The 15,080-nt window shown below is 43.6% G+C and overlaps 1 protein-coding gene across 1 annotated transcript in view; it reads right to left on the reverse strand.

The window, feature by feature from the left end:
- The window catches only part of LOC141047178 (uncharacterized), an 86,111-nt gene extending 82,189 nt beyond the window's left edge, over nucleotides 1-3,922 (reverse strand). The window contains exons 1-5 of the mRNA XM_073542133.1: nucleotides 3,776-3,922; nucleotides 3,467-3,646; nucleotides 3,261-3,384; nucleotides 3,080-3,177; nucleotides 2,792-2,882 (exon numbers count right to left, since the gene is read on the reverse strand). Coding sequence (XP_073398234.1) covers nucleotides 2,792-2,882; nucleotides 3,080-3,177; nucleotides 3,261-3,384; nucleotides 3,467-3,646; nucleotides 3,776-3,853 — 571 coding nt within the window. The 5' untranslated portion in view covers nucleotides 3,854-3,922. The remainder of the gene's footprint in view (nucleotides 1-2,791; nucleotides 2,883-3,079; nucleotides 3,178-3,260; nucleotides 3,385-3,466; nucleotides 3,647-3,775) is intronic.
- Nucleotides 3,923-15,080: the final 11,158 nt, after the last annotated feature.

Consider the following 15,080-nt stretch of genomic DNA (forward strand, 5'->3'; position numbering starts at 1 on the left):
GAACATTAAGCATAAGACTAATACTCTGAGCAAATGATATTATCTTATTTATAAGCAGAAGAAGACTAAGCAGTGTATGGGGGTGAGTCCGTTCCTCCTCGTGGTGCCCCTGGAAAAGGCCTGCTGCTGCAGGCCAAACTGAACGCGGACAAATCCTGTTGTAAATCTTTTGTGACAGGCAGAACGGAAGGTGTAAACTTCTAACTTTTCTAGATAACAACTACAGGAATGCCTGACACAAATAAGAATATGATGAAGAAGAATAGGAAGAAGATGAAGAAGTTGAATATGTAGAATAATAATTGTTGAATAAGAAGAATATGAAGAATGTAAAAAAAGGAAGAAGAAGAAGAATTTAAAAAAAGGAAGAAGAAGAAGAATGTAAAAAAAGGAATAAGAAGAAGAATGTAAAAAAAGGAAGTAGAAGAATGTAAAAAAAGGAAGAAGAAGAAGAATGTAAAAAAAGGAAGAAGAATAAGAAAGAAGAAGAAAGAAGAAAGAAGAAGAAGACATACATGTCTGGCAAAATATAAATGAGGCTAACATAGTCAATATCTTTGTAACTCCTAACGTCTTTAAAAAAAAGTTTAATTCCTGCTATTCCATTTGATTGGGCTAAACCTCTATGGCTTTAATGTCTCCTCCACCTCCCACAATACATTCTACATTATTCTTAGTTGTTTTTCTTCATGTAGAATTAACCTACAAGGAAAGAAAGGGTTTTTTTTAATTCCGATATTTTGGCCCCATTGACTTGCATTGGTTCCCGGTATCGGAATCGGCGATACCGATACTTTTTTTTAAGATCGGCCGATCCATTCCGATCCGATATTTTCAAGTATCGGCTGGTATCGCTCAACTCTAAACAGCACAGAATAGCAGGTAACACCATGGTCCAAGCCTAGGGGTCCCAGTGTAAGTCCAGATTCCATGTAATGGTGTTAAAGGACAATGAGCAAGGCAATCCTTGGGATATGGAGAGTAGAGAAGATAGAGCCAAGCATGTTCATGGTGGACATCTTTTGAGCTGCCAGGTGACCATGAACAGTGCTCCCAATACATTGTGTCTGCAAACTATTCCAGCTAGATCTGTATTCAAATAGCTAAATGGCGCTCCTTCCCTTCTGAACACTGCCATGTGCCCAGACAGTAGTGTACAATCGTATGTAGGGTATAGTGCAAAGATGGAAAATAATTTGTAAGATCCATTTGTTTCCTATTATCCTCTGTGAATAATTTATCACCACATAAAGTGACACACGTCAGATATTAATAATGGGGCCTGATTAGGAACACAAAACTGACTGCAGGAAGAGGTTAAATCAGAGGATTTTGGAGACTACTGTAATCAAACACTGTGACTATAGACAATAACATCTACTGAAATGATCAAGCTCCACAGTCTCCATCAGTAATAAATGAGCAGCTAGTGGTGAAACCTCTCTGGGGTAATTAGAGTATGGGGCTCGGTGACGTCACAATCTAAACTATCGTAAGCTCCAATATTTTCTGTCAGATGAGTTTCATGGAGAAATATTACACATTTAGAGAGAACTGTGTATAATAGTGCAGAGCTGAGATGTCTTAAAGGGAACCTGTCAGCAGGATTGTGCTCAGTAACCTACAGACACTGTCAGGTCAGCACCGTTATACTGATTACAGTGATACCTGGTGATGAAATCCGTCTTGTGGTTGTTGTGTAATCTGTATTTGTTGTTTTCAGTTAATGAGATTCTCGTACTCTGGGGCGGGGCTGTGGGCGGGGCTTTATGTGGTGCTCTGATTCCATATTCCTCTGTATTGGCTTATGACAGGTCGCTGATCCCTCACTGACTTACCCCCATTATTACATAATGCATATAATAGCATTGATATTATTGGTGATAATGCCTATAATATTGTGGCTATTGTGAGGCTTAGAAAAAAAATTACATCCAGCAAATTGTCATCAGCGGCGCCAGCGCAGTAGCCTCTATCAATTACTTATAGACGCTACTGCGCAGGCGCCGCCATCGCCGGTGACATTTTGCTGGATGTAATACAGATTAATATGTAATCAGAGCACCACATAAAGCACATAATACCTTTCTTCAAGTGATTTTCTATCTTGTCAGCACATTTTGCGTACGCTGTCATTTGGCTTTATAGTCACAGATCTGGGCAGGTGACGGTCAGTGTCTCCTAATGTGAAGGAGAGAATGGCTAATGAAATCAATTATTAAATCTTATATAAGTCAGTTCACATATGGTGTACCAAGATGGCGTCTGTGTCTTCAGACAACATCCTGGAAGGAATCCTTGGAATGCAGAAGCTGAGATACTGGATACCATATATGGAAGTGAAGGTGAATGGACCTATCATAGACTGACACTGGCTACTCAGAAGATTGTGTGACACCTATTTACTGTCTCTGTCTTGAGAATACACTTCAGTTGTGTGCAAGCCTTTGCTGAGAAAGGAGTAGACATCTAACTCTGTGTTCGGTGTGACTCTTGCAGTGTGCACTCGGCCTATATTGGGTCAGGTACAAGCAATCATATAGATCTTGCTTTAAGGGATCACCCTCACACTAATCCCAGGGGGGGTGGATCCTCCAGGTTGTAAGTCCTATAGACAAGGGCTTTCATTGCCCAAAGTCATTTTAACATTTTTGGTTGGAGGAGAATGTTGTGGTCTAGAGGCAAAATGGTGATCATGGTAATACGGACGGACTACACCACCGATAAAGCAGCCACAGCCGGTGACTGAGAGGAATCTGTGACTTCTCTGCATTCAGTGGTTACTACTCACCTGGGTAGTCATATGTGGGAATCTCCTCTTTACACCGCTCATCATCTCTCACATATGTCTCTGTAGGATTAATATGGGTCAGATCTTCACCCTGAAACAAATATTGTGAAAGTCACAGACAGATGGAGAAGTCCCATCTATGATCAGCTCTAATCCTGCCATCTCCACCGTTCTCATTACACAAGTATAAAACATATAATACTGGTGGATAAAACAAGACTGAGCACAAGACCTTCACAGCCGTCTACACATCATAGGGGAGATCTCCTGACACCTTCTCTCATCTACCTGATGATCCTGAGGAACACTGGGATCTTCTTGGTTACAGTCCTGTGGAAGAAGAGGACGGGGACATCTCTCTGGTGTTGTCCTCTTACTGGATAGATCTGGAGGAAACACATACAGGGACTGAATTCATTCTCTACATACAGATAATTATAGGCCGTGTGTATTTAGTCCTGTCTATTACCTGGTGATGTGAGGGACTGGGGAACCTCCATTATGATGTCCTTGTACAGATCTCTGTGTCCTTCTAAATGCTCCCACTCCTCCATGGAGAAATAGACAGCGACATCCTGACACCTTATAGGAACCTGACACATACAATGATACCGTCATCCCCCGATCCCTTCATAGTGTTACTGTATAATGTCCCAGCATTCCCAGCAGTGTCACCTCTCCAGTCAGCAGCTCCATCATCTTGTAGATGAGTTCTAGGATCTTCTGGTCATTGATGTCCTCATGGATCAGGGGGTAAGGTGGAGGCCCCGTGATTGGGCTCAGGGGTCTGCCACATCCCTCAGATACAGGGTCCTGACAGCGATCACTAGAGGTCTTCTTCACCACTGTGTAATCCTGGTTATGGAGAGACACATTAATAAATCTCACTACAGACATTTCCAGAGTCCTCACCTCTCCAGTTATGTCCATCTGTTATTCCCATAGATAAGAATGATGTAATGTGACGTCAACAGAATCTCTCACCTCTCCAGTGAGACAGAAGAGGATCTCTAGGGTGAGGTGTAACATCCTCTCCGCCATCTTGTCTCTGTCCATATCCATCCTTGATGGGGAAATCAGGAAAATTCTCTTCTGTAGAAGATCTTCACTGAGAGGATCCGATATTGTAGAGATCTGAATGAGAAGAAGATGATCTGATGTAACATCATAAGAATCCTGTGTAAAAATACAATTACTGGAGATAATAAGGGAAACATATGAGATTTATTATCTTACAGGGTTTAGTTTTCTTCCCTGACATCTACTAATAAAACCTATATATTTAGGCCACAGACAACAAGCAGTTTCCTCCTCGGAGTCGGCAGCTGAACACGTTTCTCATAGACTCATCTTCCATAACGCTAATTCTCGTCTCATTACCGACACTGGAATCGGCATTAGCAATACTGCAGGAGATATTCATTACACGTGACATGAGAAATAACTCCTTCATGATGAGGACGACATCTTCATCTTCTACTGCGGCTCTAGAGACAGATGTGGCCAGAGTCGGTCACTGCCTCCATCCCCACCGGCCGTCTGTATGAAGGTTTCCCGCAGGGTTGTGGAGTCGGAGTCGTGGAGTCGGAGTCGGAGTTAGTTTTGGTTGGAGTCGGAGTCGGAGTTGGTAGAAATGTACCGACTCCGACTCCAGCTTTAAAAAAAAATGTATTAATATTTCATAATTGAACTTTCATATGAATTTTATAAATGTTACTCAAATATATATGTTCTATCAAACTATGAACAACAGTGATAAGCAGTTCTGCTGGAGATAGAGACATTTCTTACTTCTTGTGTGTCACTGTTCTCCACTGCCCTTATCTAATCTTATACTTGGTTAACCTCATGCTGCCCCAACCCCCCTACTTACAATGTATGAAACTGAAAGTGAAAATGTGTTGCAAATTCTTAGTAGTAAAGCTCCTCCTCTAGACTAGATCATACTAGGTGTGCGTCTTCCAAGCATCTCACAGCTGCCTGCTACTCAGAAGAGGAAGACTGTAAGAAGTATTATCCTTTCAACAAACTTTGCATCAGTTAACTGTGAGTACATGAGGAATAATACAGTATTACTGACCACTATATCAGTTGTGCGACCTGGCAATAATTTTGTACAATTGTTTTTAGGAAAAACAATTGTCATTTGGATTGTGAATGCAGAATTAAAAATCTGAGAATGTCAAAGAAGCATCACATTAAATCAGCTGTATTTGAACATTTCACCATCACTCAAGATAGAAAACATTATGTCTGTCAGTGTATGACAAATGATCCAGACGAAAACAAATGCTGTGAAGCCAAGATGAGTGCATATTGAGGCAAAGATAAAAATGCTCCTACCAGAGCTTCTAATCTAAAGAGACATTTACAGCACTTTCATCCAGAAGTACTGAAAGCAGTGGATGAGAAAGACTGCATCCAAACCAATGAACCAGTGCCCAGCTCTTCCAGCCAAACAAAGGAGCAGAGAACTTTGCAGCAATCAGTTGCAAGATATTTTGTCAGTGACAAAGTTACTGTGACAATGACAGTAGATACATTTAAAAAACAGATCATAGAGCTTGTTGTAAAGGATAGTGTGCCTATTTCATTATTTTCACGACCAGCTTTTATGTGTCTGAATGGGGAAATGGCCCGCAAGCTTGGTGTTTCTCTGGAGAGAGAATTAGAAAATTAGTAATCGAAGAAGCTTTTAAACAAAAGGAAGAACTTAAAAAAACTCTCAAGGGACGCTTTCTGTTTCTTAAAATGGATGCCTGCACACGTCACAGAGTGAACTATTTTGCCATCAATGTCCGATTTGTTTGTGATAAAAATGAAATAGTTACCAAGACATTGGCAGTAAAAGACACCAAAGCTCATCACACCAGTGAGTTTCTCCAGGTCTTGGTGGAAAAGGTTCTGCAAGACTATGAACTTAAAAAAGAGCAAGTTCTTTCTGTCGTAACTGACAATGCTTCAAATATGATAAGTACTATTAAGCTAATGAATGAGAGTAATGATGGTGACCAGCAGCTAGAAGAACATTCTGGGTCCACAGACACAGAAATGTTTGAAATAGAGGAACACAGTATTGTAACTGAGGAGCAAACTGAAGTTGCTTCAGATGAACAGCAACATGATAGTTTAGATGATCTTGTTGAAACTGTGTCAATATGTTCTTTCATTCATCACATGCGCTGTGTTGTGCATACGCTACAGCTGGCTATAAGAGACAGTCTGCAAAAAGGACATGCTGCTGCACTGATTGGCAAGGTGAGAAAATTGGCTACTGTTGCCAGAACCCCTAAAGTTGACTCAATTTTGAAGAGACGTGCTGGAAAAGGGGCAATTATTGATCAAGCCACACGATGGGGCAGTACTTACTTAATGATTCAGCGCTTGGTTGAACTGAAAACCTTTCTTGTAGACATGACTAACCCTCAACTGACGCTAAATGAAAGTCAGTGGAATCAGGTGACTGAGCTGGAAAAATTGCTAGAGCACCCATTTACAGTGACTAAAAAATTACAAGCAGAGGACTTAACTCCAGGTATTTTCTTAAAGGAGTGGAAGAACCTGATGTTTCGCCTGTCCCAAAGAGGAGGGTTAATTGCAAGTGGCATTGCTACATCAATGAAACGGAGAGAGGAGCTACTATTACAAAATAACATTCTTTTGGCTGCTGTTTATGTAGACCCAATGCATCGGATTCTTCTAGATGATCAACAGCTAAGTAAAGGAAAAGAAGCTCTGTTTGAAATAGCAGTAAGGATGAAAGGGTTGCAGAACAGTCAGGAGGAACAAGAAGAATTTGGTCGTCCTGCCACATCTTCACCCTCATCATCAACTGATGAAGAATTTAATTTCGAAAAATATTTGGATCACAAGGACCGTGCAAAGCGTTCCCGCATAGAAGAGTCATCCCCATCAAGGAACACAGCCAGTACATTTCAGCAGAATTTTTCATGTGCACTAAAAGAAATTGAGAAATTTGACCGTTCATCAAAAATAACAGTGCAACAAGCGATTCCTCTGTATCCTGACATTGTCAGAGATGTTGCCCGAGTGGTTACTGCTTTGCCACCAACACAAGTTAGTGTAGAGAGGTTGTTCTCTCCTCTCAAAATAATTAGATCAGATTTGAGGGCATCCATGAAGGAGGATCTGACAGAGACAATACTTTTTCTGAGGACAAATTTATAGATTTCTTCTTATTAACTGCATAAAAGTGTTTATTGCATATTTACTTACAGTTTATAAAAGTTTATAAAAGTTATTTGCTATATTCTAATTGTATTCTAATAAATGTAGTTTTTGCTCTAAGTGGTCTGATTACTTATATGATGGTGAGAAACTGAATAAGCACGATGTTTAATATTTTACAACAGTAAATTTGTTGTTATGAATTGGCCATTTATGAAGGAGTCGGAGTCGGAGCCGGAGCCGGAGTCGGAGTCGGAGCCTGATAAAATCCAGGAGTCGGAGTCGGAGTCGGAGTCGCAACTGTGGCTTACCGACTCCACAGCCCTGGTTTCCCGTCTTCCCCGCACTGGAATCTTCTATCGACGTTAGATCTCAGCTCTGAGTCACACACAGAAGTTTGATGCTTTTAGAAAAGATTTTTAGTTTCCACAAACACTACGGACAGAAATGATCTGATCCCTAAGTCTCCATGTACAGTGATTTATGGGGATTATTTCTGGCCTTAGGCTTTCCCATATTACAGGAAAAACTCCAGAAAAAGCCGATATTAAAATGATTCTAAAGAAAATTCGCTCCAACAATTCTTGTAAGAAGAAAAAAAATGCAAAAAGCAGAAGACACATTTTATAAATTTTAACATGATAAACATTTATTAAAAAGAAATTAATCTTTTTGGGCCCCAGAACATAGATGTACACCGCAGGGACGGCACAGATGAGGCTGCAACAAAAACCCTGACAGTTTTACCACTTGCTGCTGTGAAAAGCAAACATGGCATCTAAGAAGGTGTGACAGAGTTTGGCTGAATCCCCCCCCCTCCCCCAAGTACTCGATAGTATGGGGCGGCCTAGTTACTCCGATACTTACATGCCTAATAATGGGGTCTGGGCTGCAATGTATGAAGGTCTATTAGGCCGGGCCAGAGGCAGCGTCCAATAATTACCTTATAACCCCCCATACACAGTAGAGTAAAGTTCCATGAAAGCACTGATTTCGGGGGGTTTGGCCGACCATATAATGTATTTGGGGGCCTCCCGACAGATGATGTCAGGGCAGAGAAGGATCTGGCATCCTGAATTTCAGAGGATAATCCGTTTGTTCTTCCTGTAGATAATCCTCCTCTAGAGGAGTCTGGAGGCGACTCTGTCATACAGACCACAGGAAAGCTGGAATATTTGTGTGTATGGGGGAGTCGGGAGAGATCGCCGTCTGCCAAATGACCGTTCAGCCAACTCTGATCTCATGTGTATGGGGCCGTTAGTATTACACTGACAGGCAGTGATGATACACGGCACTACAGTAGTACAGGGCATCACCGGAGCCATCAGAGGCTTGTATGTTGTGTGATCGCACTGATCAGAGGGGTTTAAAAAAGGTTTAAAGGGGGAAAATATATCAGTTTCAGCAACAAGAAATATCTGTCACTATATGGAAAGCAGAGACACTGCACAATGTTAGTTACGTCACGTCCATAACTACTTTATTACACTCTATTATCCTGTACACAGTGGAGTAGATAGAAATCACAGATCCCACAGCAATAGCTGGAATTGGGCCCTCCAACATAATGGAAAAAAAAATCTATTTATCTATCTCTCTATCTATATACATGGTTCAAAAAAATAAAGGGAACACTTAAACAACAGAATATAACTCAAAGTAAATCAAACTTCTGTGAAATCAAACTGTCCACTTAGGAATAACAATGATTGACAATCAATTTCACATGCTGTTGTGCAAATGGAATAGAGAACAGATGGAAATTATTGGCAATTGTCAAGACACCCTCAAAGGAGTGGCTGATGTTTTGGTCACTTTTGAATGTTGGCTGTGCGTTCACACTCATGGTAACATGAGACGGACTCTACAACCCACACAAGTGGCTCAGGTAGTGCAGCTCATCCAGGATGGCACATCAATGCGAGCTGTGGCAAGAAAGTTTTCTGTGTCTGTCAGCGTAGTGTCCAGAGGCTGGAGGCGCTACCAGGAGACAGGCCAGTACACCAGGAGATGTGGAGGGGGTCGTATGAAGGCATCAACCCAGCAGCAGGACCGCTACCTCCACCTTTGTGCAAGGAGGAACAGGAGGAACACTGCCAGAGCCCTGCAAAATGATCTTTAGAAGGCCACAAATGTGCATGTGTCTGCACAAACAGTTAGAAACTGACTCCATTAGGATGGTCTGAGGGCCCGACGTCCACAGATGGGGGTTGTGCTCACAGCCCAACACCGTACAGGACGCATTTGCCACAGAACACCAGGATTGGCAAATTCACCACTGGTGCCCTGTGCTCTTCACAGATGGAAGCAGGTTCACACTGAGCACATGTGACAGACGTGACAGAGTCTGGAGACGCCGTGGAGAGCGATCTGCTGCCTGCAACACCCTTCAGCATGACTGGTTTGGCAGTGGTCAGTAATGGTGCGGGGTGGCATTTCTTTGGAGGCCACACGATGTTGGGCTGAGAGCACAACCCCCATGGAGACACAATTGTGCCTTTACCTGGAGATCAATTCCCAGTGGGGGCAATTTCCAAAATGCAATAACTTAAGTGGGGAATTCAGCTCTTTTCACACTTAAGGGATCTGTATATGGAGTCTACAAACTACAGTGGGGGAATAAGGATTTGTTACGCTGCCAATTTTGGGGCTAAAGTCACATTTTTGTGAGGAAATAAAGTAAAATTGTCATTTTTTCCTTCCACATTGCTTATATTCCTGTCACACTATCCGAATTCAGATATTGTCCTGTCAGAAAGGAGAATACAGGGAGCGAAAGGGTTAATAGGACTCACAGGAGGAACCGGCCCAGAAAGCAGAAGATCCAGGAGTGTCTGCCACATATATGGCTGCTCTGTGCACAGGACCTGTGATGAGGTCACAGGAGGGGAGGAGTCAGGGGTCACATGATCAGGGGCCTCAGTGTGTGCAGGACTCAGTGTGCTGGAGCGCTCCCGATAATCAGCTGCGTGTGTCGCGCTGTGTGATAGTCACAGCACCTGCATGGAGAGCGACACATGCAGCTGATTATCGGGAGCGCTCCAGGGATCCGGGGTCCCGATGCAGCTATTCTGTAAGCGATATTAGCCAATAACAACTTCTCCGACGATATTCGCTCATCTCTAGTAATAACAGCTCAAAGGAATTCACCGAACTTTTCATTAAGTTTAATAGCAAGACCCTATTAAATATTGAGCACCAGCGGGATGAGGCATTGACAGCGGTATGTAAAAGTGTGGGCGCCCCTGGTCAAAATGACCATTATTGTGAGCAGTAGTAAGATGAAGATGAAATGATCTCTAAAAGGCCGAACCTCTAAGATCACACATGGCCTTTGTATTTTAGGCAAAAATAATAATAATAAATACATATATATAGTGAGACAATTATTACAATTTCATAATTGCAAAAAGGAAAAAGGGCGATGCAAAACTTTGGGCACCCTGGGAGATTTGTGTACTGAGATAACTTTGACCAAGATTTCACACCTTAATTAGCTTGTTAGGGTTATGGTGAGATCACATGGTGACCAGGAGCTACAGTCTGAGGAAAGGGCTAAAAAGCCTTCACTAGACCCCTGTACAGCTGTATAATGAGGCCCAGGCTTTATAGTGAGGGGACAGGAGTGAGGGCCTGATCCCAGGAGCTACAGTCTGAGGAAAGGGCTAAAAAGCCTTCACTAGACCCCTGTACAGCTGTATAATGAGGCCCAGGCTTTATAGTGAGGGGACAGGAGTGAGGGCCTGTTCCCAGGAGCTACAGTCTGAGGAAAGGGCTAAAAAGCCTTCACTAGACCCCTGTACAGCTGTATAATGAGGCCCAGGCTTTATAGTGAGGGGACAGGAGTGAGGGCCTGTTCCCAGGAGCTGCAGTCTGAGGAAAGGGCTAAAAAGCCTTCACTAGACCCCTGTACAGCTGTATAATGAGGCCCAGGCTTTATAGTGAGGGGACAGGAGTGAGGGCCTGTTCCCAGGAGCTACAGTCTGAGGAAAGGGCTACAAAGCCTTCACTAGACCCCTGTACAGCTGTATAATGAGGCCCAGGCTTTATAGTGAGGGGACAGGAGTGAGGGCCTGTTCCCAGGAGCTGCAGTCTGAGGAAAGGGCTAAAAAGCCTTCACTAGACCCCTGTACAGCTGTATAATGAGGCCCAGGCTTTATAGTGAGGGGACAGGAGTGAGGGCCTGTTCCCAGGAGCTGCAGTCTGAGGAAAGGGCTAAAAAGCCTTCACTAGACCCCTGTACAGCTGTATAATGAGGCCCAGGCTTTATAGTGAGGGGACAGGAGTGAGGGCCTGTTCCCAGGAGCTACAGTCTGAGGAAAGGGCTACAAAGCCTTCACTAGACCCCTGTACAGCTGTATAATGAGGCCCAGGCTTTATAGTGAGGGGACAGGAGTGAGGGCCTGTTCCCAGGAGCTACAGTCTGAGGAAAGGGCTACAAAGCCTTCACTAGACCCCTGTACAGCTGTATAATGAGGCCCAGGCTTTATAGTGAAAGGACCGGAGAGAGGGCCTGATCCCAGGAGCTACAGTCTGAGGAAAGGGCTAAAAAGCCTTCACTAGACCCCTGTACAGCTGTATAATGAGGCCCAGGCTTTATAGTGAAGGGACAGGAGTGAGGGCCTGATCCCAGGAGCTACAGACTGAGGAAAGGGCTAAAAAGCCTTCACTAGACCCCTGTACAGCTGTATAATGAGGCCCAGGCTTTATAGTGAAGGGACAGGAGTGAGGGCCTGATCCCAGGAGCTACAGACTGAGGAAAGGGCTAAAAAGCCTTCACTAGACCCCTGTACAGCTGTATAATGAGGCCCAGGCTTTATAGTGAAAGGACCGGAGTGAGGGTCTGTGCCCAGGAGCTACAGACTGAGGAAAGGGCTAAAAAGCCTTCACTAGACCCCTGTACAGCTGTATAATGAGGCCCAGGCTTTATAGTGAAGGGACAGGAGTGAGGGCCTGTGCCCAGGAGCTACAGACTGAGGAAAGGGCTAAAAAGCCTTCACTAGAACCCTGTACAGCTGTATAATGAGGACCAGGCTTTATAGTGAAGGGACAGGAGTGAGGGCCTGTGCCCAGGAGCTACAGTCTGAGGAAAGGGCTAAAAAGCCTTCACTAGACCCCAGTACAGCTGTATAATGAGGCCCAGGCTTTATAGTGAAGGGACAGGAGGGAGAAAACTGGGGAAAGGAGCCAGAAGAGCCGGACTGCCCATCACTAACCTGCAGAGCCGCACTCCACATATATGGCTGCTCTGTGCACAGGACCTGTGATGAGGTCACAGGAGGGGAGGAGTCAGGGGTCACATGATCTCCGGAGTGCAGACCTCCATGGAGCCTTCTCCTCAGTCAGTGACATTCCCACCATTATTTGCCCCTCACTACTGGCACAATTACCCCGCGCCGCCTTCTCTACACAGTGTTGTGTGTGGAATGTAACGTGTGATTTCTCTGGAGGGAAATAGACCCCACACAGGAGGGAATTCTCACCAGTTACCGGCCGTCTACTATATGGCGGCATATGATTGTGCTATCGACTCCACACCAGGAGCTAAAATGCCCAAATCTCTAATGTAACCGCTATAAGAGAAGATATAACAAATTTCCCCTAAACTCACACAGCGGAGGAGGCCTCACTTGGAGCAATGTGACTCGCGCACAGAAAATCTATTCCCGGTTCTGTGATTAAGTTATCGGCCAACAGGAAGAAGAAAGGTCTGAATTACAGCCCAGACTGGAGGAGAAACTGCAGAAGTGAGAATTGGCCAATCAGCGATCTTCACCCCTATACTTCTCTACACAAATACAAGATATGAAATGACAATTAGACGCCATTCTCACCACCAGAACGGAGAGGCGCTAACTTGGAGTAAAGCCGCGTTTTATCACCATGCCAATAAGCCTAATAAGATGCCGCTCGTAAGCTCAGAATGAGAGAGTCACTGGATATAATCTCCTCTATAAAAGACCCTAAGGGTCAGATCTCAGCCCACCCCGATGTCATGTATAGCACTTATAATGAACACTCCCAGAGTTTGTATTCGCCCCACAATCACCCCCCTCACTACTGGAGTCATTCCTTCACACACTACATCTACCTAACCTGACTGAGTCCGCGGCACAACAACTCCATTTACACATCTCTGAGGAGGAAATAGTTTCATCACTCAAAAAACTAAAAAGAGGAAAGGCCCCGGGGCCGGATGGTCTTACAGCAATATATTATAAAAAATGCAGCGATGTGCTGACACCACATATAAAAACCTCTGTAATTCACTACTAAATGGCTCACAGCTGCCCCCTGAGCTCTACGTGGCGCATGTAACCGTAATCCCTAATCCTAGGAAAGATCATCTCACCACAAATTATAGACCTATATCCCTCTTATACATTGACTTCAAAATCTTTACATCCATTGTGACTAACAGGACCAATAAAATCCTCCCTCACCTCATCCATCGGGATCAGGTTGGTTTTATACCAGCGCGACAGGCCCCAGATAATATTAGGAGAGCGTTAAATATTATTCATACAACTAACCTACAACGAAAGCGACTTCTCCTGCTTGCATTAGATATTGAGAGGGCTTTCGATTAGGTGTCCTGGTCGTATCTCTTTACGGTTCTATCGGAAGTCGGATTCTCCCCTAAACTTATAAAGTGCCTCCAATTGTTATATGATAGCCCTATCGCTTATGTAAAACTCCCGTCACCACATCCCCCTCCAATTAATATTCAGAGGGTACCAGGCAGGGCTGTCCTCTATCTCCGGATCTTTTTGCACTTGCAATGGAACCCATTGTGGAAGCAATAAGGAGAGATCAGAATATCCTGGGCCCTGAGAATATGGGAGACCAATATAAAGTCAGCCTCTTTGCGGATGATCTCCTGCTAACATTAATAAGTCCCCACACTACACGCCCTCACTTGTTTTCCCTCCTTCACAAATTTGAGAAGATCTCAGGGTTAAAGATTAACATTGATAAATCCGAAGCATTATTTGTAAATTTTCCTAAGAGCAAACTAATATAGCCTCCCATTTTGGGTTTATACACAAAGAACATTATCTAACATATCTGGGTATCAACTTAACAGCCAACAGGTCACCTCTGTTTAGCTGGAATTACACTCCACTGATCCAAAACTTCCAGAGGGACCTGGATAGATGGGCTCCCTCAAAGTTATCCTGGCTCGGCAGAACACATGCATTAAAAATGGTGTCACTGCCTCGCTTCTTATATCTATTTAGGTCCCTCCCAATTATGGTACCAGCCAGAACGTTCACTCATTTACACTCTATGATGTCTAAGTTTCTTTGGCTCGGAAAACAACCCAGAATTGTGCAAAAGCTTATGTTCTGTCACAGTAAAGAAGGGGGTTTATCCCTCCCTAATTTTACACTTTATTACAAGTCGGCACAGATTGCTCCATTAATAAGTGCGTGTTCATATCCCAATAGTCCGAGATGGGTTATTCTGGAATCATTTCTCTCCAGACCATTCTCTTTATCAGGCCTAATGTGGACCACAGACCGACTTCCACGGGGGTTAATGAATGTGGCTCCTTTTACAGTCCACTCGTTGCTTCTTTGGAGGAAAGTCCGGTTTAAATATACCTTACAATCAAGCCCTTCTCCCCTGACAGCTATATTACAAAACCCCATGTTCCTGCCTGGCCTTGAACCACAAATTTTTTCTTGGTGGAAGCTGAAAAGTATTCATATACTTAAATATTTGTGTTCCCCATTTAATATCTTACTTGACAGACAGGAATTTGTTCAAAAATTTGAACCTCCAGTTAGGGAGGTAATGCGATTAAACCAGATCTTCCACTTTGCAAAGCAGATCCTCCCGAGCGGTACTACTCTCAGGGCAACCAGTTTTGAAAATAAATGTCTAAATGACCCTTTGGGCAGGGGAACGATCTCTCATTGATCTACTGTGCTATAAATTCTCCACAAAATGATAAAAAATTGAAGTATATGTTACAGTGGGAGGAGGATCTGGGGTTTGAACAGTCAATTGATGAATGGTATCGTAGCTGTGACACCATATCATGAGGTAGTCACCAGACTTCCCTCATGGAGACCTCCTTAAAACTATTGCACAG

Source organism: Dendrobates tinctorius, unplaced genomic scaffold, assembly GCF_039654945.1.
Source record: "Dendrobates tinctorius isolate UK_male_01 unplaced genomic scaffold, ASM3965494v1 ptg000126l, whole genome shotgun sequence".
NCBI classification, from domain to species: Eukaryota; Metazoa; Chordata; class Amphibia; order Anura; family Dendrobatidae; genus Dendrobates; species Dendrobates tinctorius.